Genomic DNA, 27,798 nt, shown 5'->3' with positions numbered 1-27,798 from the left:
GTTGACAATTGTAAACAATTTTACAACACCAAGTTATTTTCCACATCGTTCACCTGAGGAAGGAGGTCGCCTCCGAAAGCTTGTGAATTTAAAATAAAATTGCTGGACTATAACTTGGTGTTGTAAAATTGTTTACAATAAATAGAAGTGGGGGAGGGCTCAAGTGGGGCGAAGTTTAGATTGATAAAGAGAAAAGACAAGGAAGTAGTACAGGAAAGTGATGGGAGTAATGATAAACAGAGTGTGTCAGGAAGGGACAGAGTGTACAAACATAAGAGTGCATTAGCAAATGGGGCCGGGGTAGGAAAGAATGGTAAAAAGACAAAATTAAAGGTTCTTTATCTGAATGCACGCAGCATTCGTAATAAGATAGATGAATTGACGGAACAAATAGAAACAATGGGTATGATCTCGTGGCCATTAGAGACGTGGTTGCAAGGTGACCAAGGTTGGGAGCTAAATATTCAGGGTTATTTCACATTTTAGAAGGATAGGAAAAAAGGTAAAGGTGGTGGGGTAACTCTGTTAATAAAGGATGAAATTGGTATAATAGTGAGAAATGATCTTGGCTCAGAAATCAAGATGTCAAATCAATTTGGGTGGAGGTAAGAAATAGCAAGGGAAAGAAATCACTGGTGGGAGTAGTATATAGGCCCCCTAACAGTAGCTACACTGTAGGGCAAAATATAAATCAGGAAATAAGGGGGGCTTGTAAAAAAGGTAATGCCAAAATCATGGGTGATTTTAACTTTCACATAGATTGCACAAATCAAATTGGCAAAAATAGCCCTGAGGAGGAGTTCACAGAAAGTATTAGGGTTTGTTTCTTAGACCAATACGTCAGGGAACCAACCAGGGAACAGGCCATTTTGGATCTGGTAATGGGTAACGAAACAGGATTAATTGATGATCTCAAAGTAAAGGATCCCTTAGGAAGCAGTGATCATAACATGATAGAATTTCACATCCAGTTTGAGAGCGAGGATCTTGGGTCTGGAACTACTGTATTAAACTTAAATAAGGGCAATTATAAAGGAATGAGGCACAAGTCAGAAGTGTGATGGGATACTCTCCACTTGCCTGGATGAGTGCAGCTCCAACAACACTCAAGAAGCTCGACACCATCCAGGACAAAGCTTGATTGGCACCCCATCCACCACCCTAAACATTCACTCCCTACACCATCGGCGCACTGTGGCTGCAGTGTGTACCATCCACAGGATGCACTGCAGCAACTCGCCAAGGCTTCTTCGACAGCACTTCCCAAACCCGCAACCTCTACCACCTAGAAGGACAAGGGCAGCAGGCACATGGGAACACCACCACCTGCACGTTCCCCTCCAAGTCACACACCATCCCGACTTGGAAATATATCGCCGTTCCTTCATTGTCGCTGGGTCAAAATCCTGGAACTTCCTTCCTAACAGCACTGTGGGAGAACCTTCACCACACGGACTGCAGCGGTTCAAGAAGGCGGCTCACCACCACCTTCTCAAGGGCAATTAGGGATGGGCAATAAATGCTGGCCTCGCCAGCGATGCCCACATTCCATGAACGAATAAAAAAACATGGCTGAAGTGGACTGGGTAAATAGATTAGATCGTATGATGGTGGATAAGCAGTGGCAAACATTTAAAAAGATATTTTATGACTCGCAACAAAAATATATCGCTGTGAGGAGGAAAGACTCCACAAAAAGGGTGAACCAACCATGGCTAACTAAGAAAGTCAAGGATGGTATCAGGTTAAAAGAAAAAGCATATAACATGGCAAAGATTACTGGTAAGCCCGAAGATTGGGAAAACTTTAAAAACCAGCAAAGGATGACTAAAAGAATAATAAAGAGGGAGAAAATAAATTGAGAGTAAACTAGCAAGAAATATTAAAAACTGACAGTAAAAGCTTCTACAAGTGTATAAAAAGGAAGAGGGTAGATAAAGTAAACATTGGTCCCTTAGAGGATGAGGCTGGGGAAATAATAATGGAAAACAAGGAAATGGCACAGGAATTGAACAGGTATTTTGTATCTGTCTTCACAGTAGAAGACACTAATAACATACCAATAATAGTAGAAAATCAAGGGGCAAAGGGGAGGGAGGAACTAAAAACAATCACTATCACTAGAGAAAAAGTACTAGGTAAACTAATGGGTTTAAAGGCTGACAAGTCCCCTGGACCTGATGGCTTGCATCTGAGGGTCTTAAAGGAAGTGGCTACAGAGATAGTGGATGCATTGGTTGTAATCTTCCAGAATTCACTAGATTCTGGAAAGGTCCCAGCGGATTGGAAAACCGCAAACGTAACACCCCTGTTCAAGAAGGGAGTGAGACAGAAAGCAGGTAACTAAAGACCAGTTAGCCTAACATCTGTCATTGGGAAAATGCTTGAATCCATTATTCAGGAAGTAGTAGCAGGACATTTGGAGACTCATAATACAATCAAGGAGAGTCAACATGGTTTTATGAAGGGGAAATCGTGTCTGACATATTTATTAGAGTTCTTTGAGGGGATAAAGGGGAACCAATGGATGCAGTATATTTGGATTTCCAAAAGGCATTCGATAAGGTGCCACATAAAAGATTACTGCACAAGATAAGAGCTCATGGTGTTGCGGGTAATATACTGGCATGGACAGAGGATTGGCTAACTAACAGAAAACAAAGAGTCGGGATAAAAGGGTCATTTTCAAAATGGCAATCTGCAACTAGTCGGGTGCCACAGGGATCAGTGCTGGGGCCTCCACTATTTACAATATATATCAATGACTTGGATGAAGGAACAGAGTGTCTTGTGGCCAAATTTGCTGATGATACAAAGATAGGTGGAAAAGCAAGTTGCGATGAGGATACAAAGTGTCTGCAAAGGGATATTGACAGGTTAAGCGAATGGGCAAAAATTTGGCAGATGGAATATAATGTGGGAAAATATTAAGTCATCCACTTTGGGAGGAAAAATAAAAAAGCAAAATATTATTTGAATGGACAAATACTACAAAATGCTGCGGTACAGAGGGATCTGGGTGTTCTCATACATGAAACACAAAATGTCAACATACTGGTGCAGCAGGTAATCCGGAAGGCAAACGGATTATTGGCTTTTATTTCCAGGGGGATGGAGTATAAAAGCAGGGAAGTCATGCTACAACTATACATGATGCTGGTGAGACCACACCTGGAGTACTGTGTACAGTTCTGGTGCTCTTATCTAAGGAAGGACACACTTGTATTGGAGGCAATTCAGAGAAGGTTCACTAGGTTGATTCAGAGTATGGAAGGGTTGTCTTATGAGGAAAGATTGAACAGGTTGGGTCTATACTCATTGGAGTTTAGAAGAATGAGAGGAGATCTTATTGAAACATACAAGATTCTGAGGGGACTTGATAGCGTCGATGCTGAGAGGATGTTACCCCTCATGGGGGAATCTAAAACTGGGGGGCATAGTCTCAGAATAAAGGGTCGCCTGTTTAAGATGGAAATGAGGAGGAATTTCTTCTCCTCGAGGGTCGTGAATCTTTGGAATTCTTTACCCCAAAAAGCTGTGGAGGCTGAGACAATGAATACATTCAAGGCTGAGTTAGACAAATTTTTGATCAGCAAGGGAGTCAAAGGATATGGGGAAAGTGGAGTTGAGGTAAAAATCAGATCAGCCATGATCTCATTAAATGGCGGCGCAGGCTCGAGGGGCCAAATGGCCTACACCTGCTCCTATCTCTTATGGTCTTAACTAACGATTAATGATTAAAATAAGGAGTAAGGAGACTCCACATTTTCAAAAGTTAATTTTTTGATGTTTGGCAGTCATTAAGACTTACTGCACTGTTAAAACTTAGTTTAGATCTGGTATTTTTACACAAACCTGTTTTGTGGCAATATTAGTTACTTTCCAGCTGGGCAGATGAGCAAGTTGGCGCTGATCCTTTGTTTCCACTGATTACAGCTAGCGATATCCCTTTTAGTTCAAAGAGATGTCATATCATCGGCGAACCAGGAGGAGCAAATTCTGGATTTCTGCGTTTGACTGCGCATGTGCAAACACCAGAACTTGCTCCTTGATTTCGCCACTAACAACAGTGAGTGCTGTTGATCTCACCGTTCTTTTTTTAAGCAATTTCTGGGCCAACCACTTTCAAAAGGGAATTGGATAATTACTTGAAGGGGAAACATTTACAGGGCTATGGGGAAGGGCAGGGGAGTGGAACTAATTGGATAGCTCTTTCAAAGAGCCGGCACAGGCACAATGGGCCAAATGGCCTCCTTCTGTGCTGTATCATTCTATGATTTAATCTTATTACAGGAGAAACAATACTCATGAAAGGCACGGCACCGAAGGGTTTAACCATCTCTCCCCTGTTCAAAAAAGAGGAGGGATAAACCTGGGTAACTACAGGCCAGTCAAACGTCTGTGGTGGGGGAACTTTTAGAGATAATAATCCAAGACAAAATTAATTGTTACTTAGAAAAATAGGGGTTAATAAATAACCAGCACTGTTTTATTAAAGGCAAATCATGTTTGACTAACTTGATTGAGTTTGTTGATGAGGGTAGTGCGGTTGATGTTGGTATATATGGACTTTCAAAAGGTGTTTGATAAAGTACCACATGATAGACTTGTTCGCAAAATTGAGGCCCATGGGATTAAAAGGGCAGTTGCAGCGTGGATACGAAATTGGCTTAGGGACAGGAAGCAGAGAGTAACAGGTGAACAGTTATTTTTCAGACGGGAGGGAAGTATACAGGGGTTGGTATTAGGACTACTGCTCTTTTTGATATATATTAATGGCCTGGAATTGGGTATACATGGCATAATTTCGAAGTTTGCAGATGTCATGAAACTTGAAAATGTACTAAACAGTGAGGAGGATAGTAACAGACTTCAGGAGGACACAGGCAGATTGGTGAAATGGCAGACATGTGGCACATGCAATTTAATGCAGCTAAGTGTGAAGTGATACATTTTGGAAGGAAGAATGATGAGAGGCAATATAACTAAATGGCTGATGACATCAGGGCTCGACTGCAATTTTAACCATGGGCCTGAATGGGGAGGAGTCAGGGCCAGAAGAGTCTTGTTACTTTCTTTTTACATTTCTCTCGAATGTGAGGCTCACCCAAAAACATAACTGAGTGCCAGGGATTGTTCCTTCGGTCCCCGGCAGTGACCTCCTTCCGGCCAGCTGCCACTTCGCGACGGTTTTGGGTGGGAAATGAAATGGGGGCATGCAGATGAAGCCCAGGAGTTAAAATCTCCTGGGCCTCACGCTGCCAAGGTCAGGATAGTTTGCTGCCTCGGCTTCCAACTGCCAGATTCCCACCCTGTTAAGATCGAGGTGAGAAAGGCGGTGTGTGTGTGCCTCATTCAGGAACTCGTCCAGCTCCCCTTTGAATGTTTGCAGTGAATCTGCACTCTCTGCATGAGCCGTAATACTTATTGCAAAGGTCTATGACCCTCTGTGAAAAGAAAAGCTTTCTTACATCTAACCTGTATCTATGCTTATGTAACTTATATGCATATCCCCTCGTTGTTCCTGATCTATTTAATTCAAATAATCTGTCCACATGGACACAATCCAGTCCCTTCATCATTTAAATACTTTAATCAAATCATTCCAAAGTTCACACTTTTCTAGAGTAAAAAGAACCAGCCCTTTGAGCCTATCGTGGTAAACAAACATTTTTTATCAAGGTATTAATCTAGTGGCCCTCCTCTCAACCTTTTCCAGGGCCTCTATATCTCTCATCATGTGAGGGGACCAGAATTGGTAACAGTATTCTAGAGGAGGCCTAGCCAAAGTCTTGTACAAGGACAATATATTGCTTTTTGTTGTATATTAGATCATCTTAGCAATACATCGTAACAGTCTATTTGCTTTTGCTGAAGACTCTGAGCACTGGTCCATTAGAGACTCGTGTACTATAATGACCAAATCTTTTTCCAGGTCAACAGGCTAAATAAGAACCCAGCATGGTATACACATGCTTGGTACTAGCCCAACCCACGTGCATAACTCCCTAGATTCTAGAACGGTCACAGTGGATTGGAAGGTAGCAAAGGTAACACCGCTATTCAAGAAAGGAGGGAGAGAGAAAACAGGAAACAGTTAGCCTGACGTCAGTCATCAGGAAAATGCTGGAATCCAATATTAAGGAAGTGGTAACAGGGCACTTAGAAAATCATAATATGATTAGGCAGAGTCAACATGGTTTTATGAAAGGGAAATCGTATTTGACAAATCTATTAGAGTTTTTTGAGGATGTAACTAGCAGGGTAGATAATGGGGAACCAGTCAGCATTTGACCGAGTGTGGCACCAAGGAGCCCTAGTAAAATTGAAGTCAATGGGAATCAGGGGGAAAACTCTCCAGTGGCTGGAGTCATACCTAGCACAAAGGAAGATGATAATAGTTGTTAGAAGCCAATCATCTCAGCCCCATTGCTGCAGGAGTTCCTCAGGGCAGTGTCCTAGGCCCAACCATCTTCAGCTGCTTCATCAATGACCTTCCCTCCATCATAAGGTCAGAAATGGGGATGTTCGCTGATGATTGCAGTGTTCATTTCCATTCGCAACCCCTCAGATAATGAAGCAGTCCGTGCCCGCATGCAGAAAGACCTGGACAACATCCAGGCTTGGGCTGATAAGTGGCAAGTAACATTCGTGCCAGACAAGTGCTAGGCAATGACCATCTCCAATGAGAGACTAACCACCTCCCCTTGACATTCAACGGCATTACCATTGCTGAATCTCCCACCATCTTTAGCTATGATGACAGATTGGATAGGCTGGGTTTGTTTTCCTTGGAACAGAGGAGGCTGAGGGGTGATTTGATTCAGGTGTACAAAATTATGAGGGGCTTAGATAGAGTGGATAGGAAGGACCTACTTCCCTTAGCGGAGGGGTCAATAACCGGGGGCATAGATTTAAAGTGATTAGTAGAAGGATTAGAGTGGAAATGTGGAAAAAAAAATTTTCACCCAGAGGTGGTGGGGGTCTGGAACTCACTGCCTGAGAGGGTGGTAGAGGCAGGAACTTTCAACTCATTTAAAAAATACCTGGATGTGCACCTGAAGAGCCGTGACCTGCAGGGCTACGGACCAAATGCAGGAAAGTGGGATTAGGCTGGGTGGCTCATTTCTCAGCCGGCGCGGACGTGATGGGCCGAATGACCTCCTTCTGTGCCGTAAATTTTCCATGAATCTAACATCCTGGGGGTCACCATTGACCAGAAACTTAATTGGACCAGCCACATAAATACTGTGGCTACAAGAGCGGGTCAGAGGCTGGATATTCTGCAGCGAATGACTCACCCCCTGACTCCCCAAAGCCTTTCCACCATCTACAAGGCACAAGTCAGGAGTGTGATGGAATATTCTCCACTTGCCTGGATGATTGCAGCTCCAACAACACTCAAGAAGCTCGACACCATCCAGGACAAAGCAGCCCGCTTGATTGGCACTCCATCCACCACCCTAAAATCCTTTCACCACCGGCGCACCGTGGCTGCAATGTGTACCATCTACAGGATGCACTGCAGCAACTCGCCAAGGCTTCTTCGACAGCACCTCCCAGACCCGCGACCTCAACCACCTAGAAGGACAAGGGCAGTAGGCACAAGGGAATAACACCACCTGCAAGTTCCCCTCCAAGTCACACACCATCCTGACTTGGAAATATATCGCCGTTCCTTCATCGTTGCTGGGTCAAAATCCTGGAACTCCCTACCTAACAGCATTGGAAGAACCTTCACCACGTGGACTGCAGCAGTTTAAGAAGGCGGCTCACCACCATCTTCTCAAGGGCAATTAGGGATGGGCAATAAACGCTGGCCTTGCCAGCGACGCCTACATCCCATAAATGAATTTTTTTTAAAATGTAGTATATTTGGATTTTCAAAAGGCATTCGATAAGGTGCCAAACAAAAGGTTGTTACACAAGATAAGGACTCATGGTGTTGGGGTAATATATTAGCATGGATAGAGGATTGGTCAACAGACAGAAAACAGAGAGTAGGAATAAACGGGTCACTTTCAGGTTGGTAGGCTGTAACCAGTGGGGTGCCGCAAGGATCAGTGCTTGGGCCTCAGCTATTTACAATCTATATTAATGATTTAGATGAAGGGACCGAGTATAATGTATCCAAGTTTGCAGACGATACAAAGCTAGAAACATAGAAGCACAGAAACTAGGAGCAGGAGTAGGCCACTCGGCCCTTCGAGCCTGCTCCGCCATTCAATATGATCATGGCTGATCCTCTGGGCCCAATTTTACGAGGGGTGCGGGTTCTGTGTGGGTGGGCCAGCGGGCGCGTTGAAAACGCGCCCGGTGAAATTAGTGGGTTGCCCGCGCGATCATAGCAGGCAACACACTAATTGGATCCACTTACCTGCTCCTCCGGGTTCCCCGATGCTGATCTGCGCGTCGGGCGGGCTGCGCATGCGCAGTAAGATCTGTCAGCTGGAGGCGCTCTATTTAAAGGGGCAGTCCTCCACTGACAGATGCTGCCACAAACAGCAAAAATTACAGCATGGAGCAGCCCAGGGGGAAGGCTGCTCCCAGTTTAATGATGCCTCACCCCAGGTATCATTAGATGGGGTGAGGAGGAGGGGGAGGACAGATATCTTCCACCCGGCGGGCGGGAGGAAGCGGCCTGCCTCTGCCACCAAGAAGGCCTGGCTCGAGGTGGCAGAGGAGGTCACCTGCGTCACCAACATATCGCCCACCTGCATACAGGGCAGGAGGCGCTCCAATGACCTCAGTTGGTCAGCCACAGTGAGAACACTTACTCATTCCCCTACACTCCGTCTGCCACAACACTGCCCCCACCCCACATCTCCTTCAGTACTGCCAACACTACTCTGTCACATCACCCCTCATTACCCACTCAAACCTCATCCTCATCTTACCTGCACCTACTCACCTCGCGAGTACTCACCCCGCCACTACCACGCAACCCAATCCTCATACAATCTCATGGCTCTATCCCATACTCACCCTCTCGTGCATCTCTCTCACGGCCAGCCTCACTCAACCTGCCACCACCTGTGCTGCAGCCACAGGGCATGCATCACATATGTGCAGTAGGCAGCGTAAGACAAACGTGTCGTGAGCATGAAGGGGATGCACAAGGGTGTTTGAGGGTTTGTCATGGTTCTTACATCTATTGACTTAAAGAACAACTCACATCACACATTATATTGGCACCAATACTGCCATGTCTTCGCGAATCCTGTCCGGTTTGTGGAATAATGCCCGCTCCTGGGTATCCCTATGAGGACCCACCACTGATGCCACCCAGTGTGTCACTGCAGAGTGGGTGTAGGTGTATTTGCAGGGCTCTTCTGCGCAGACGACTGAGAGACATCGGGGATGTCCCCTGGAAGGCTGTGGAGCAGAAGTTCGGGAGGGCAGTGGTGACTTTGACAGCGACAGGTAGGAAGATGGTGCACGGGCCAGCCAGGAGCAGCTCGGCATGAAAGAGGCTGCAGATGTCCACGGCTACATGTCGACTGACTCTGAGCCTCCGTGTGCACTGCTGCTCAGAGAGGTCCAGGAGGCTGAGCCTCGGTCTGTGGAACGTGTGGCGAGGGTAGTGCCCTCTGCGACGCATCTCTCTCTGCGGTAGCCCTCCCTCCTGCTGTACAGGTGGATGTATCACAGCATTCTGTTGTGGAGCTCCACGTGTCAGAGGTGAACGGCGTGGATGGCGAGGCTGGTGATGCCGTTCGTCCTCCGAGGAGGTCATGACTGCAGCTACGGCGGCCCCCATCCGCAAGATGTACATCTGAGGGGGTCCGCAAGGTAGGTACATGTCTCCGGACCCCGGGGTAAGTGTGCAGGTTGGTGACTTCGACCATCAGGAGGAGGGTGGTGGAGGCCAAACTTTGTCCCAGGTGACAGAGCGGCCTCCTGCAATGGCTGAGGGTCTCCCCCCCCCCCCCCCCCCCACCTGTCAAATGGACCTTTGCAGCTGCCACAGGCTGACGGCTGCAACACGTCCATTTCAACTGGGACTGTTTCCCCCAGTGTGTGAAACAGTCCCATGTTTATCCAAAATCACACACAGTCCCTTAATCAGGTCAGTTAATGACCTGAACAAGCAAAGTAAATGCACTCAAGTGGCATCCCGCTGGCTTTAATTGCCTGCGGGATTCCCACCAGCGGGGGCTGCGCACGCACCCCCGCACGTCAGCGCGGAACCCGGAAGTGGGCGGGATCGAGGCGCGATCCGGTCCCGCTCCTCCATTTCGGGATTTTCGAGGCCCCCCCGCCGAGAACGCACCCGAGAGCGGGTGCTAAAATCGGCCCCTCTATCTCAGTACCATATTCTCGCTCTCTCCCCATACCCCTTGATGCCTTTTGTGTCTCAAAATTTATCTAGCTCCTTCTTAAATATATTCAGTGACTTGGCCTCCATAGCCTTCTGTGGTAGAGAATTCCACAGGTTCACCACCCTCTGAGTGAAGAAATTTCTCCTCATCTCAGTCCTAAATGTCCTACCCCGTATCCTGAGACTGTGACCCCTCGTTCTGGACCCCCCAGCCAGGGGAAACATCCTCCCTGCATCCAGTCTGTCTAGCCCTGTCAGAATTTTATATATTTCAATGAGATTTTTAAAAATTCGTTCATGGGATGTGGGCGTCGCTGGCAAGGCCAGCATTTATTGCCCATCCCTAATTGCCTTTGAGAAGGTGGCGGTGAGCTGTCTTCTTGAACCACTGCAGTCTGTGTGGTGAAGGTTCTCCCTCAGTGCTGTTAGGTAGGGAGTTCCAGGATTTTGACCCAGCGATGATGAAGGAACGGCAATATATTTCCAAGTCGGGATGGTGTGTGATTTGGAGGGGGACGTGCAAGTGGTGGTGTTCCCCTGTGCCTGCTGCCCTTGTCATTCTTCTAAACTCGAGTGAATATGGGCCAAGTCGACCCAATTTCTCCTCATACGACAGTCCTGCCATCCCAGGAATCAGTCTGGTGAACCTTCGCTGCACTCCCTCTATAGAAGTATATCCTTTCTTAGGTAAGGAGACCAAAACTGCACACAATACTCCAGGTGTAGTCTCACCAAGGCCCTGTATAACTTCAGAAAAATATCCTTGCTCCTATACTCAAATCCTCTTGCAATGAAGGCCAACATACCATATGCCTTCCTAACTGCTTGCTGCACCTGCATGTTTGCTTTCAGTGACTGGTGTACGAGGACACCCAGGTCCCTTTGTACATCAACATTCCCCAATCTATCACCATTTAAATAATACTCTGCCTTTCTGTTTTTCCTTCCGAAGTGGATAACTTCACATTTATCCACATTATACTGCATCTGCCATGTATTTGCCCACTCACTCAACTTGTCTAAATCGCCTTGAAGCCTCTTTTCAGTCTCCTCATAACTCACGATCCCACCTAGTTTTGTGTCGTCAGCAAACTTGGAAATATTACATTTGGTTCCCTTATCTAAATCATTGATATATATTGTGAATAGCTGGGGCCCAAGCACTGATCCCTGCGATACCCCACTAGTCACTACCTGCCACCCCGAAAAAGACCCATTTATTCCTACTCTCTGTTTCCTATCTGTTAACCAATTTTCAATCCATGCCAGGTGTCATTTGGGTGTCCTTGTCCACAAAACACGAAATTTAACATGCAGGCACAGCAAGCAATTCGGAAGGCAAATGGTATGTTGGCCTTTATTGCAAGGGGATTGGAGTACAAGGGTAAAGAAGTCTTGCTACAATTGTAAAAGGCTTTGGTGAGATCACACCTGGAGTACTGCGTACAGTTTTGGTCTCCTTACGTAAGGAAGGATATACTTGCCTTGGAGGCGGTGCAACAAAGGCTCACTAGATTAATTCCAGGGATGAGAGGGATGTCCTACGAGGAGAGATTGATTAAAATGGGCCTATATTCTCTGGAGTATAGAAGAATGAGAGGGGATTTCATTGAAATGTATAAAATTCCTAGAGGGCTTGACAGGGTAGATGCTGAGAGGTTGTTTCCCCTGGCTGGAGAGTCTAGGACTAGGGGGCATAGTCTCAAGATAAGGGGTCGGCCATTTAGGACTGAGATGATGACAAATTTCTTCACTCAGAGGGTGGTGAGTCTTTGGAATTCCCTACCCCAGAGGGCTGTGGATGCTCAGTCGTTCAGTATATTCAAGGCTGAGAGCGATAGATTTTTGGACTCTAAGTGAATCAAGGGTTATAGGGATTGGGCAGGAAAGTGAAGTTGAGGTCCAAGAAGAGCCATGATCTTAATAAATGGCGGAGCAGGCTCAAGGGCCGTATGGCCTACTCCTGCTCCTATTTCTTATGTTCTTATAACACTAGATTTATCTATATGAAATGTCATCTGCGAGATGCAGGCCCATTCTCTCATCACATCTAGATTCAATTGTTATCTTTTTTACACATCTAGGGTTTTGAAACTAGCACTTTGTGTCATCCGTGAACATGTAGACAATACCCTCAATGCCTTAGGTTTATTATGGGAAGACCATGAATACAATTGAAACATTCAACTTTAGAATAGCAGATTTTGAGGAAATAAGGGGCAAGCTAAGGAAACTGGTCTTGGTGCATTGGTTAGAGGGAAATGTATGGAAGAAAAGTGAATTAAGTTTAGAAAGACTACACAGCACAGAATAGATACGTACCACCAGGAAAGAAGGGTAACAGAGGCAAACAATGGAAAAATGTAGGGAGTGAGGACAAAAAAGAGATGGGGCCCAAATTTATCCTGGCGAGTTTGGGACTTAAAATAAGAATACCAGCATTTTTGGAGGTGGATTCTAGGACAGGAGCTGTTTCCGCTGGGTTTCACCCTGTAATGTCACAGTCTGGGCCTTCTTGAAGTCCACACATGGTTGCTGGTGGGAGGTCATTAAAATGAATACTAATGAGGAGAAACAGCATTGGAGTGCCAAAAATCCATGACTTGCACTCCCATTGTGCCAAGGGTAATTACTGACTTGTTGGTGCACCTGTTGTCAGCATTAGCGGAGACTGGTGGAAATTCATTACTCTGCAACTTGAAGAAATTTGAAAGAGTAACTGCTGGAGTTACAGAAGAGCTTTTAAAGGTTTTTTTTTACCTTGCACCTGGATAGGCCTTGCCATTAACAGCCTGAGGGCCTTTGGGACCACTGAGATCTTTCTGCCACCAGCCAGAGTAAGAAATTCTGAGTACAGGTATGGAATTCCCAATGGGCATTCCCCATATGCAATTTTAATGGAGGGAAGGACAGTGAGGCAGCATATGAGGAGAATGCACCCTACAACCTATCCCCACCACACACAAATAATTTACAGGCCACACAGATCTTTTGAAGATCTCGGTAAGGACGTCTGTATGAGAAGGGTGCAACAGGGGAAGTGTATCCGCTGCTGTATGAAGACAGGTTGCCATGGTTATCTGCCTGGCTCGCTCTGCCTGTGGTTGTGAAAGTGACGACTGCACTCATTTTTTATGACACCAGCTCATTTCAAGCAGCCACTGGAGATCTGTGTAATATCACTCAGTTATAGTCCAGCAATTTTATTTTAAATTCACAAGCTTTCGGAGGCTACCTCCTTCCTCAGGTGAACATCGTTCACCTGAGGAAGGAGGTAGCCTCCGAAAGCTTGTGAATTTAAAATAAAATTGCTGGACTATAACTTGGTGTTGTAAAATTGTTTACAATTGTCAACCCCAGTCCATCACCGGCATCTCCACATCATAATATCACTCAGGGTGACATCCAGGCACACATTCGTCAGGTAACTGACACACTCTTTAGGCGAGCTGGGAATTCATCCAGTTAGGCACGACAGAAAGGCAGCAGTGTGATAGAGCCATGCAATTTTATCACATTGCTGGATTCCCCGAAGTGCAGGGCACAGACGTAGCACTGTATGCTTCTACAATAACCCCACTCAACTTTCTTAATAGAAAGGGGTACCACTTGCCAAATGTCCAGATTGTGTGTCACCATACATAAAGAATATCAGTGCCAGATTATCTGGAGGTTGCCGTGATGCATTCATCCTCAGGAATCCTACCCTCCCTGAGCTCTTCAACTAAGATAGTGAAGTGAACAGATAGCTTGTGGACGATAAGCTGCAATGGATAATGGCCCCTCTAAGGGTTGCAAGAGCAGCAGCTGAGGAGTACTACAACGAGACACATGCATTGATTAAAATTCTCACAGATAGAATCATAGGGGGTCTTAAAGATCAGAAGGGGCTCTGCAATATGCTCCGGAGCATGTATCCCACATAGCTATTGTGGTCTGCACACCTTTGCCATCCAAAAATATGAGCCTCTGGAGATTCCTGGCTGCTTTGGAGGCAGAGAACATGGAATGGAGTATCAAGAGGACTTTCACTCAGAGGATTCCTCAGTAATGGCTGCAAAGGGCTTCAGATCACAACTTATTAATGAAATGTTCTCATCTGTTTAACAGTTTTCCTTTATCACCATTGCCATTACTCCTTATTCCCCACCTTCACATAAATTATAAATTATTCAATCCAATCAAATGTCTTTGTCTCTACATGACTATGGATGTCCAAATAAAATGAGTGAGTAGCTGAGCATGTCATAACTATATCCTTTCCCGTATGACTATAATCTTATGAATAATTGAGCATGAACTAAGTGCACATTCTCCTTTATTATAAGGAACCGAAAAATGAAGATAACCTATCCTAATCTTTCCTCACAATATGCTTCCTCTAGGTGTTGAAACATGTCTTTCTTTCTCCTAGGTGCAACCTGAAGGTCAGTATCACGAGAGGTGTGGCCACTCATGTTCTACAAAAACACAGAAAATAGAAAACATAGAAAATAGGAGCAAGAGTAGGCCATTTGGCCCTTCGGGCCTGCTCCGCCATTCAAAATGATCATGGCTGATCAGCCCTCTTCTCATGGCAGCTTGATCCTGAAAGGGAGCCACTACTGGTTGTATCTCTGTATTTGTGCCCAGGCAGCCTGGTGTCATCTCCTAATTGCCAGTGGTGTGGTGCTTTGAGGGAGAAAAGTGGAGGCCTTGCATGCTCTACTGTTGTGAGAAACAGAAGCCTCAGCCAGATCACATCCAGCCATCACTATTGTATTGGACCCCTGTGTTCATTAATCAGCTGGCCTGGTGGCACCAGCAGATCCTGTAAGCCCTGATAGGCAGTGGCCTTCAACCTAGCCGCCAGTGTCCGAAAGCCATTACGTAAGGTACTGTCTCCCCAACTGCCACCAGGGCATGAGCCTGCGTTTCCATGGAGGCAGAGTCACCAATTAGTCCCAGCCTGTTTCTGAGGTGCAGGGGCTGTCACAGATGCAGTGAAGCTGCCATATTTTCCATTGATCCCTGTGAAAAAAAACTTCCAAGATATGCTCGCAAATAAGGGCTCTAGTAGAGACTAAGAACATAAGAAATAGGAGCAGGAGTAGGTCATCCGGCCCCTCGAGCATGCTCCACCATGCAACAAGATCATGGCTAATCTTCTACCTCAACCCCATTTTTAAAAAATTTGTTCATGGGATGTGGGCGTCGCTGGCAAGGCCAGCATTTATTGCCCATCCCTAATTGCCCTTGAGAAGGTGGTGGTGAGCCGCCTTCCTGAACTGCTGCAGTCCGTGTGGTGAAGGTTCTCCCACAGTGCTGTTAGGAAGAAAGTTCCAGGATTTTGACCCAGCGACAATGAAGGAACGGCAATACATTTCCAAGTTGGGATGGTGTGTGACTTGGAGGGAAACGTGCAGGTGTTGTTCCCATGTGCCTGCTGCCCGTGTCCTTATAGGTGGTAGAGGTCGCGGGCTTGGGAGGTGCTGTGGAAGAAGCCTTGGCGAGTTGCTGCAGTGCATCCTGTGGATGGTACACACTGCAGCCACGGTGCGCCAGTGGTGAAGGGAGTGAACATTTAGGGTGGTGGATGGGGTGCCAATCAAGTGGGCTGCTTTGTCCTGGATGGTGTCGAGCTTCCTCATCCAAGCAAGTGGAGAGGATTCCATCATACTCCTGACTTGTGCCTGGTAGATGGTGGAAATGCTTTGAGGAGTCAGGAGGTGAGTCACTCGCCGCAGAATACCCAGCCTCTGACCTGCTCTTGTAGCCACAGTATTTATGTGGCTGGTCCAGTTAAGTTTCTGGTCAATGGTGACCCCATGATGGTGATGGTGGGGGATTTGGCAATGGTAGTGCCGTTGAATGTCATGGGGAGGTATTCAGACTCTCTCTTGTTGGAGATGGTCATTGCCTGGCACTTGTCTGGCACGAATGTTACTTGCCACTTATCAGCCCAAGCCTGGATGTTGTCCAGGTCTTGCTGCATGCGAGCACGGACTGCTTCATTATCTGAGGGGTTGCGAATGGAACGGAACACTGTGCAATCATCTGCGAACATCCCCATTTCTGACCTTATGATGGAGGGAATGTCATTGATGAAGCAGCTGAAGATGGTTGGGCCTAGGACACTGCCCTGAGGAACTCCTGCAGCAATGTCCTGTGGCTGAGATGATTGGCCTCCAACAACCACTACCATCTTCCTTTGTGTTAGGTATGACTCCAGCCACTGAAGAGTTTTCCCCCTGATTCCCATTGACTTCAATTTTACTAGGGCTCCTTGGTGCCACACTCGGTCAAATGCTGCCTTGATGTGAAGGGCAGTCACTCTCAACTCACCTCTGGAATTCAGCTCTTTTGTCCATGTTTGGACCAAGGCTGTAATGTCTGTAAGGTCTGGAGCCAAGTGGTCCTGGCAGAACCCAAACTGAGCATCGGTGAGCAGGTTATTGGTGAGTAAGTGCTGCTTGATAGCACTGTCGACAACACCTTCCATCATTTTGCTGATGATTGAGAGTAAACTGATGGGGCGGTAATTGGCCGGATTGGATTTGTCCTGCTTTTTGTGGACAGGACATACCAGGACATACAATTTTCCACATTGTCGGGTCGATGCCAGTGTTGTAGCTGTACTGGAACAGCTTGGCTAGAGATGCTGCTAGTTCTGGAGCACAAGTCTTCAGCACTGCAGCCGGGATGTTGTCGGGGCCCATAGCTTTTGCTGCATCCAGTGCCACTCAGCCGTTTCTTGATATCACGTGGAGTGAATCGAATTGGCTGAAGACTGGCTTCTGTAATGGTGGGGCTATCGGGAGGGGGCCGAGATGGATCATCCACTCGGCACTTCTGGCTGAAGATGATTGCAAACGCTTCAGCCTTGTCTTTTACACTCACGTGCTGGACTCTGCCATCTTTGAGCTGCCTCCTCCCGTTAGTTGTTTAATTGTTCACCACCATTCACGACTGGATGTGGCAGGACTGCAGAGCTTTGATCTGATCCGTTGGTTGTGGAATCACTTAACTCTGTCTATAGCAAGTTGCTTCCGCTGTTTAGCGTGCATGTAGTCCTGAGTTGTAGCTTCACCAGGTTGGCACCTCATTTTTAGGTACGCCTGGCGCTGCTCCTGGCATGCTCTTCTACACTCCTCATTGAACCAGGATTGAATCCCTGGCTTATTGGTAATGGTAGAGTGAGGAATATGCTGGGCCGTGAGGTTACATATTGGGCTGGAATACAATTCTGCTGCTGCTGATGACCCACAGCGCCTCATGGATGCCCAGTTTTGAGCTGCTAGATCTGTTCTGAATCTATCCCATTTAGCACGGTGGTAGTGCCACACAACACGTTGGATGGTGTCCTCAGTGCGACGACGGGACTTCGTCTCCACGAGGACTGTGCGGTGGTCAGTCCTACCAATACTGTCATGGACAGATGCATCTGCGACAGGTAGATAGGTGAGGACGAGGTCAAGTAGGTTTTTCCCTCGTGTTGGTTCTCTCAGCACCTGCCGCAGGTCCAGTCTAGCAGCTATGTCCTTCAGGACTCGGCCAGCTCGGTCAGTAGTGGTGCTACCGAGCCACTCTTGGTGATGGACAATGAAGTCCCCCACCCAGAGTACATTCTGTGCCCTTGCTACCCTCAATGCTTCCTCCAACTGGCTCTCAACATGGAGGAGGACTGATTCATCAACTGAGGGAGGGCGGTACGTGGTAATCAGCAAGAGGTTTCCTTGCCCGTGTTTGACCTGATGCCATGAGATTTCATGGGGTCCAGAGTCAATGTTGAGGAACATAGGAACATGAGTAGACCATTCAGCCCCTCGTGCCTGCTCTGCCATTTGATTAGATCATGGCTGATCTGTGATCTAACTCCATATACCTGCCTTTGGCCCATATCCATTAATACCTTTGGTTGCCAAAAAGCTATCTCTCTCAGATTTAAATTTAGTAATTGAGCTGGTATCAATTGCCGTTTGCGGAAGAGAGTTCCAAATTTCTACCACCCTTTGTGTGTAGAAATGTTTTCTAATCTCGCTCCTGAAAGGTCTGGCTCTAATTTTTAGACTGTGCCCCCTACTCCTAGAATCCCCAACCAGCGGAAATAGTTTCTCTCTATCCACCCTATCTGTTCCCCTTAATATCTTATAAACTTCGATCAGATCACCCCTTCACCTTCGAAACTCCAGAGAATACAACCCCAATTTGTGTAATCTCTCCTCGTAACTTAACCCTTGAAGTCCGGGTATCATTCTAGTAAACCCACGCTGCACTCCCTCCAAGGCCAATATGTCCTTCCGAAGGTACGGTGCCCAGAACTGCTCACAGTACTCCAAGTGCGGCCTAACCAGGGTTTTGTATAGCTGCAGCATAACTTCTGCCCCCTTGTACTCTAGTCCTCTAGATATAAAGGCCAGCATTCTGTGGACTCCCAGGGCCACTCCCTCCTGACTGTATATCACTGTACCACCACCTCTGGTCGGTCTGTCCTGTCGGTGCGACAGGACATACCCAGGGATGGTGATGGAAGAGTCTGGGACATTGGCTGAAAGGTATGATTCTGTGAGTATGGCTCTGTCAAGCTATTGCTTGACTAGTCTGTGGGACAGCTCTCCCAATTTTGGCACAAGTACCCAGATGTTAGTGAGGTGGACTTTGCAGGGTTGACTGGGCTTAGTCTGCCTTTGTCGTGTCCGGTGCCTCGTGGTCCGATGCCGGGTGGTCCATCCGGTTTTATTTTTATTATGACTTTCTTTAGCGAGATTATACAACTGAGTGGCTTGCTAGGCCATTTCAGAGGGCGATTAAGAATCAACCACATTGCTGTAGGTCTGGAGTCACATATAGGCCAGAGCGGGTAAGGACGGCAGGTTTCCTTCCCTAAAGGGCATTAGTGAACCAGATGGGTTTTTACGACAATCCGGTAGTTTTATGGCCGCCATTACTGATACTAGTTTTGTTTTAATTCCAGATTTTTATTTAATTAATAAAAAATCTGGAATTAAAATAAAACTGCCGTGGATTACTAGTCCAGTAACATAACCGCTATGCTACCGTACCCGTAGGTAGTTTCCTGCACTATCCCCATGTCCCTTGATGTCTTTAATATCTAGAAATCTCTCGATCTCTGTTTTGAATGTACTCAATGACTGAGCCTCCACAGCCCTCTGGAGTAGAGAATTCCGAAGATTCACTACCCTGAGTGAAGAAATTTCTCCTCATCTCAGTCCTAAATGGCCTACTCCTCATTCTGAGACTGTGACCCCTGGTTCTCGACTCCCCAGTCAGGGGAAACATCCTCCCTGCATCTACCCTGTCGAGCCTTGTAAGAATTTTGTACGCTTCAATGAGATCACCTCTCATTCTTCTAAACACTAGAGAATACAGGCGTAATCCACTCAATCTCTCCTCATACGACAATCCCGCCATCCCAGGAATCAGTCTGGTTAACCTTTATTGCACTCCCTCTATTGCAAATATATCCTTTCTTAGGTAAGGAGACTAAAATTGTACATAATACATCAAGGCCCTATATAATTGCAGTAAGACATCTTTACTCCTGTACTCAAATCCTCTTGTAATAAAGGCCAACATACCATTTGCCTTCCTAATTGCTTGCTGCACCTGCATGTTAGCTTTCAGTGACTCATGTACAAGGACACCCAGTTCCCTTTGAACATCATCATTTCCCAATCCCTCACCATTTAAAAAATATATTGCATTTCTGTTTTTCTTATCAAAGTGGATAACTTCACATTTTTCCACATTATATTCCATCTGCCATGTTCTTGCCCACTCAATTAGCCTGTCTATATCCACTTGAAGCCTCTTCGCATCCTCCTCACAACTCACATTCCCACCTAGTTTCATGTCATCAGCAAACTTACATTTGGTCCCCTCATCCAAATCACTGATATAGATTGTGAATAGCTGGGGCCCAAGCACCGATCCCTGCGGTACCCCACTAGTCACAGTCTGCCAACCTGAAAAAGATCCGTTTATTCCTACTCTGTTTTCTGTCTGTTAACCAATTCTCAATCCATGCCAGTATATTACCCCCAATTCCATGTGCTCTAACTTTGTACACCAACCTCCTTTGTGGGACCTTATCGAAAGCCTTCTGAAAATCCAAATACACCACATCCACTGGTTCCCCCTTATCTATTATATTAGTTACATCCTCAAAGAACTCCAATAGGCTTGTCAAACATGATTTCCCTTTCATAAATCCATGTTGACTCTGCCAAATCCTATTATTATTTTCTAAGTGCCCTGTTACCACTTCCTTAATAATGGATTCCAGCATTTTCCCTACTACTGATGTCAGGCTAACCGGTCTGTAGTTCCCTGTTTTCTCTCTCCCTCCTTTCTTAGATAGTGGGGTTACATTTCCTATCCTCCAATCTGCAGGAATCATTCCAGATTCTATAGAATTTTGGAAGATGACAACCAATGCATCCACTATCTCGATAGCCACCTCTTTCACAACCCTGGGATGTAGATCATCAGGTTCTTGGGATTTATCGTCTTTCAGTCCCATTCATTTCTCTAGTAATATTTTTTTACTAATACTAATTTCTTTCAGTTCCTCATTCTCGCTCGACCCTTGGTTCTCTAGTATTTCTGGGAGGTTTTTTGTTTCTTCTTCCGTGAAGACAGACCCAAAGTATTTGGTTAATTTCTCTGCCATTTCCTTATTCCCCATTATAAATTCTCCTGTCTCTGTCTGTAAGGGACCCACATTTGCCTTCACCAGTCTTTTCCTTTTTACAGAACTATAGAAGCTTTTACAGTTTTAAAGCTGTCAAATGCCGCACATCACCAGTGAATGACCTCAGAGCTTGCACATAGGTCTGAATTTCCTCAAACATCTTTCTTTTCAGGTGAGCCATGGGCTGCCTTCTTCTCTGCCTCTGCTGGGAAGGTAGCACATCCTCACCCATTCCCACGTGATCTGTGGATCACTTGGTGCCACATCCTCATTTACACTATCTAATTCATCTGCCACATGCCGGTTGACAGTATCTGAACTGGTTTGTGAAACAGCAAGGAAGTGATGCAGATGGTGACATTGAGGAAGCTGGGGCAGAGCAACGTGGGGCAGGATCTTGCTCTATGTGGCCTTGACCTCATCATCTACTTCTTCATCATAATCCTCATTGTTGTTATCACAGTCAGTGAGGAAAAGATTTCTTCCCTGCTGCTCCTCCTCAGCGTCATCATCTTCATTATTCTCTGCCTCCAATTGCCATAATTTCAGCAAAGGATAGCGTCAGCTAAGAATGGTGAGCAATACTCCCTTGGGATTAAGGAGACAGGAAGGTGTGAAAGCTTCAGGCCATGTGCTGCTTCACAGCGGTGCAATGGCGACTGTCTATGTGTGCATCCACTAATTTGCACTTTCCCACCAATCTCTCCATCTCCCATTGCTTGAGCAGAATGTCTCCTCACCAGCTATATGGCCTCCTCATTAGACAGTGAGTTTTCCAATCATAGAATGATATAGCCCATAGTGCCTGCTCTTTGAAAGAGCCATCTGATTAGACCCAATCTCCTGCCCTTTCTCCGTATCCCTGCAAATGTTTTCCCTTCAAATATTTATTGAATCTGCCTCCACCACCCTTTCAGGCAATGCATTCCAGATCATAACTACTCATTGCGTAAAAAAGTTTTTCCTCATTACGCCATTGGTTCTTTTGCCAATCACCTTAAATCTGTGTCCTTTGGTTCTCTACCGTCACCAATGGGAACAGTTTCTCTTTATTTACTTTATCTAAACCCGTTATGATTTTGAACACTTCTTTTCAAATCTCCTCTCAACATTCTCTGCTCCAAGGAGAACAACCCCAGCTTCTCCAGTCTAAGTAACTGAAGTCCCTCATCGCTGGAACCATTCTAGTAAATCTTTTCTGCACCCCCTCTAAGGCCTTCACATCCTTCCTAAAGTGCGATGCCCAGAATTGGACATAATACTCCAGTTGTGGCTGAACCAGTGTTTTATAAAGGTTCAACATAACTTCCTTGCTTTCGAACTCTATGCCTCTATTTATAAAGCCCAGGAACCCGTGTGCTTTTTTAACTGCTTTCTCAACCTATACTGTCACTTTCAAAGATTTGTGCATCATATTCCCCCAGGTCTCTCTGCTCCTGCAGCCCCCTTTAGAATTTTACCATTTCGTTTTTTAAAAATTCGTTCATGAGATGTGGACGTCGCTGACAAGGCCAGCATTTATTGCCCATCCCTAATTGCCCTTGAGAAGGTGGTGGTTAGCCACCCTCTTGAACCGCTGCAGTCTGTGTGGTGACGGTTCTCCCACGGTGCTGTAAGGTAGGGAGTTCCAGGATTTTGACCCAGCGACGATGAAGGAATATAGGAATGAAGGCGATATATTTCCAAGTCGGGATGGTGTGTGACTTGGAGGGGAACGTGCAGGTGGTGTTGTTCCATTGTGCCTGCTGCCCTTGTCCTTCCAGGTGGTAGAGGTCGTGGGTTTGGGAGGTGCTGTCGAAGAAGCCTTGGCGAGTTGCTGCAGTGCATCCTGTAGATGGTACACGCTGCAGCCATGGTGCGCCGGTGGTGAAGGGAGTGAATGTTTAGGGTGGTGGATAGGGTGCCAATCAAGCGGGCTGCTTTGTCCTGGAAGGTGTCGAGCTTCTTGAGTGTTGTTGGAGCTGCACTCATCCAGGCAAGTGGAGAGTATTCCATCACACTCCTGACTTGTGCTTTGTAGATGGTGGAAAGGCTCTGGGGAGTCAGGAGGTGAGTCGCTCGCCGCAGAATACCCAGCCTCTGACCTGCTCTCGTAGCCACAGTATTTATGTGGGCTGGTCCAGTTAAGTTTCTGGTCAACAGTGACCCCCAGAATGTTGATGGTGGGGGATTCAGTGATGGTAATGCCATTGAATGTTAAGGGGAGGTGGTTAGACTCTCTCTTGTTGGAGATGATCATTAGCTGGCACTTATCTGGCACGAATGTTACTTGCCACTTTATATTGCCTCTCCTTGTTCTTCCTGCCAAAATGTATCACTTTGCACTTCTCTGCATTAAATTTCATCTGCCATGTGTCCGCCCATTCCATCAGCCTGCCTATGTCCTCTTGAAGTCTATTACTATCCTCATCACTGTTTACTACACTTCCAAATTTTGTGTCATCTGCAAATTTTGAAATTGTGCCCTGTACACCCAAGTCCAAGTCATTAACATATATCAAAAAAAGCAGCGGTCCTGGAACTGACCCCTGGAGAACACCACTGTACACCCCCCTCCAGTCCGAAAAACAACCTTTCACCACTACTTTCTGTTTCTCGTCTCTTAGCCAATTTTGTATCCATGCTGCCACTGCCCCTTTTATTCCATCGGCATCAATTTTGTTGACAAGCTTATTATGTGGCACTTTATCAATCGCCTTTATAAAGTCCATATACATAACATCAACCATATTGCCCTCATCAACCCTCTCTGTTACCTCATCAAAAAACTCAATCAAGTTAGTTAGACACTATTTGCCTTTAACAAATCCGTGCTGGCTTTCCTTTATTAATTTTGTCCTGGATTATCGTTTCTAAAAGCTTCCCCAACACCAAGATTAAACTGACTAGCCTGTAGTTGCTGGGTTTATCCTTACACCCTTTTTTGAACAAGGGTGTAATATTTGCAACTCTCCAGACCTCTGGCATCACCCCAGTATCTAAGGAGGATTGGAAGATTATGGCCAGTACCTCCGCAATTTCCACCCTTACTTCCCTCAGCAACCTAGGATGCATCTTCCCATCCCGACTGGCTGACTTTTAAAAAAATTCATTCATGGGATGTGTGTGTCGCTGGCAAGGCCAGCATTTACTGCCCATCCCTAATTGCCCTTGAGAAGGTGGTGGTGAGCCTCCTACTTGAACCGCTGCAGTCCGTGTGATGAAGGTACCCCCACAGTGCTGTTAGGTAGAGAGTTACAAGATTTTGACCCAGCGGCGATGAAGGAATGGCAATATATTTCCAAGTCAGGATGGTGTGTGACTTTGGAGAGGACTTATCTACTTTAAGCATAGCCAGTCTTTCTAGTACTAATTAGTATTAGTCTAGTATTAATTCCTGGGATGAGAGGGTTGTCCTTTGAGGGGAGGTTGAGTAGAATGGGCCTATACTCTCTGGAGTTTAGGAGAATGAGAGGTGATCTCATTGAAACATATAAGATTCTGAGGGGGCTTGACAGGGTAGAGGCTGAGAGGTTGTTTCTCCTGGCTGGAGGGTCTAGAACTAGAGGACATAGTCACAGGATAAGGGGTCGGCCATTTAAGACTGAGATGAGGAGGCATTTCTTCACTCAGAGGGTTGTGAATCTTTGGAATTCTCTACCCCAGAGTGCTGTGGATGCTGAGTCGTTAAGTATATTCAAGGCTAAGATAGATAGATTTTTGGACTCTAGTGGAAATCAAGGGATATGGGGATCGGGCAGGAAAGTGGAGTTGAGGTTGAAGATCAGCCATGATCTAATTTAGTGGCGGAGCTGGCTCGATGGACCGTATTGACTACTCCTGCTCCTATTTCTTACATTCTTATGTACCCCCTCTTTATCAATTTTTATCTCAACTACCTCCCCTTTTACTGTGACTTTGGCAGCATCTTCCTTGGTAAAGATAGATGCAAAGTATTCATTTAGTACCTCAGCCATGCCCTCTGCCTCCATGCGTAGATCTCCTTTTTGGTCCCTAATCGATCCTACTCCTCATCTTACTACCCTTTTACTATTTAAATGCCTATAGAAAGAAGACTTTTGGATTCCCTTTTATGTTAGCCGCCAGTCTATTCTTATACTCTCTCTTTGTCCCTTTTATTTCCTTTTTCAATTCTCCTCTGTACTTTCTATATTCAGACTGGTTCTCACTTGTATTATCAACCTGACATCAGTCATGCGCTCTCTTTTTCTACTTCATCTTGCTCTCTATCTCTTTCGTCATCCAGGGAGCTCTGGCTTTAGTTGTCCCACCTTTCCCCCTCGTGGGAATGTACCTAGACTGTACCCGAACCATCTCCTCTTTAAAGGCTGCCCATTGTTCGATTACAGTTTTGCCTGCCAATCTGTGATTCCAATTTACCCGGGCCAGATCCGTTCTCAACCAATGAAACTGGCCCTTCTCCAATTAAGTATTTTTACTCTAGATTGCTCCTTGTCCTTTTCCATAACTAATCTAAACCTTAAACTACGATCATTGTTTCTTAAATGTTCCCCCAATTACACTTGCTCCACTTGACCCAACTCATTACTCAGAACCAGATCCAGCAATGCCTCCTTCCTCATTGGGCCGGAAACAGCTGGCTGTTCCTCTTCCCCCTGCAGAGTATGTTTTGCACCCTCTCGTGATGTCCTTTACCCTGGCACCAGGGAGGCAACACACCATGTGGGGCTTACGTTGCGGTTACAGAAACGCCTGATTGTCCCCCTGACTACTGCATTTCTACATTTCACTGTGCCCCCCTGTGCAATGCTCAGAACTGCACTGCTTCGAGGTGTCGTCATCCTTACTGGTATTCATTGCTGAATACCGGTTTGAGAGTGGCACACACCCAGAAGATTCCTGCACTGCCTGCCTCTTCACACCCGTTTGGATGGCCATCCACTTGCTATCCTGAATTCTCTGTGGCTGCGGGGTGACCACCTCCTCGAACATATGATCCAGGAAACCTTCAACCTCCCTTGTGCTCAGCAGTGACTCCAGCTGCCCTTCAAGCTCAGAAACCCTCAGCTTGAGCTCGAGCAACTGGAGGCATTTCCTGCACATGTGGCCCTCCATGATGCATGTTGAAGTTCCCACATGGCGCAGGAATTGCAGGCAATGGGTCTCAGCTGCCCGCCCATTATATTTAGAAACCTTTTTTCTTTAAACTCCCTTTAGATACTCGATTATTATTAATTTACTTCCTGTTTGCTTACCCCAATTAGCCTACCCTTTTATTCCGGGTCTCTCTGAGCTCTTCCTCTCTGTTTACTGTCCTTCCCCCTCTGCTCCTAATTCCCCCTCTCTCCAAATTCTCAAGTTCCTACTCTGTTCGCAATCCACTCTGTTTGCAATGTGATCTGTGCTTCAGCTCTCAGTGTTTTATAAAGGTTTAGCATAACTTACTTGTTTTTGTACTCTATGCCTCTATTTATAAAGCCAAGGATCGTGTATGCTTTTTTAACAGCCTTCTCATCTTGTCCTGTCACCTTCAAAGATTTGTGTATGTAAACCCCTCGGTCTCTCTGTTCCTGCACCCCCTTTAAAATTGTACCATTTACTTGTATAACAAGAAGGCACAGACATAAGATTAAATGTAAGAGATTTAGGAGAGAGAGCAGGAAAATCTTTTTACACAGAGCATTATGAGGCTGTGAGGAATGCACTACCAGAGTTAGTGATTATAATTTCTACGTAATTCTCTGTTCTAGTGAGAAAACCCCCAGTTTCTCTGGTCTATCCCCATGACTAAAGCCTCTCATCTCGTGTCATTTTAGTAAATCTCTTCCGTATCCACTCCATGGCCTTGTCAAGCTTTCTAAATTAGGGTGGCCAAAAGTAGATATAATAATCTAAATTTGGCCTAATCAATGATTTGTATAGGTTTAGCATTACCTCTTTACTTTTGTACTTGAAGCCCCTATTTATAAAACCGTGGGTCCCAGAAGAATCAGGAATTCACTCAGGTATCTCAAGTACTACCTCAAGTCAAACTGCCCAAACAGCACTATCCAGCACATTTCATTAATCTCACAGTCAATCTACTTCACCTTTAAAAAAAGCACATTTGCCACACAGCCTCACTCACAGTAGCACATTTAAAACACAGCTACCACCGCCAATGCCTGTTCAGGCCATACTTGCTTCCTTACCTTCATTCAACAATACCTCACTTTTTCAGCATCTCATTCAATTGGTCTCTCACAATAATATTATTAGTACTGCCTATTTTTTTCCAGGGAAGGTAAGGGAAGTGTTCCATTAAGTAAGGAATCAACTGGTGGTAGGGAAGGAGAATGTCCATGATGGGATAATTATATATTTGCTCATCATGAACAAAATGGCCTTCTCTTGCTTCAAGTTTTCATGTTCTTAAGGCAAAGTTTGGTGAGTTCTATAGCAATATGAAGCAATATATAGCATTTGTGGAGTTTTGTACCTGTAAAGCCTCATAATACATAGTTTTGGCTTCTTCATCAGTTTTGTCAGACATAAGCCAGGCTTTGATCAAATATTCATAGAAACTGTCCCCAAGCCCACCAATGGAGACATGATCTAGAAAACAAAAAGAGCAAAAGAGGTAGTTAGATATCAGGGGCTCGATTTTTAAGCTGAAGTGCGGGTGCGTTGGGGGCTCCAAAAATCGGGGAAATCCCAAGCGGGTGAGGAAGCCGGCTCCAACCCGCCGACTTCCCGGTTTCCCACAGACGCATCTGCATGCGCGCACGCGCCTCATGAATGCATATGTCCCACAGGCAATTAAAGCTAGCGGGTGAAGTAGTTA

General features: G+C 45.9%; 1 protein-coding gene across 2 annotated transcripts in view; it reads right to left on the bottom strand.

Annotated features, from left to right (window-relative positions):
* Window positions 1-27,798, bottom strand: part of LOC137342759 (mannosyl-oligosaccharide 1,2-alpha-mannosidase IA-like) — a 325,275-nt gene that overhangs the window by 52,256 nt on the left and 245,221 nt on the right. For both annotated transcript variants that reach the window (XM_068006938.1, XM_068006937.1), the window contains exon 8: window positions 27,454-27,569. In XM_068006938.1, the coding sequence (XP_067863039.1) occupies window positions 27,454-27,569 (116 nt within the window). The remainder of the gene's footprint in view (window positions 1-27,453; window positions 27,570-27,798) is intronic.

Source organism: Heptranchias perlo, chromosome 26, assembly GCF_035084215.1.
Source record: "Heptranchias perlo isolate sHepPer1 chromosome 26, sHepPer1.hap1, whole genome shotgun sequence".
Lineage (NCBI taxonomy): Eukaryota > Metazoa > Chordata > Chondrichthyes > Hexanchiformes > Hexanchidae > Heptranchias > Heptranchias perlo.
This window is presented reverse-complemented; position numbering and strand designations above follow the sequence as displayed.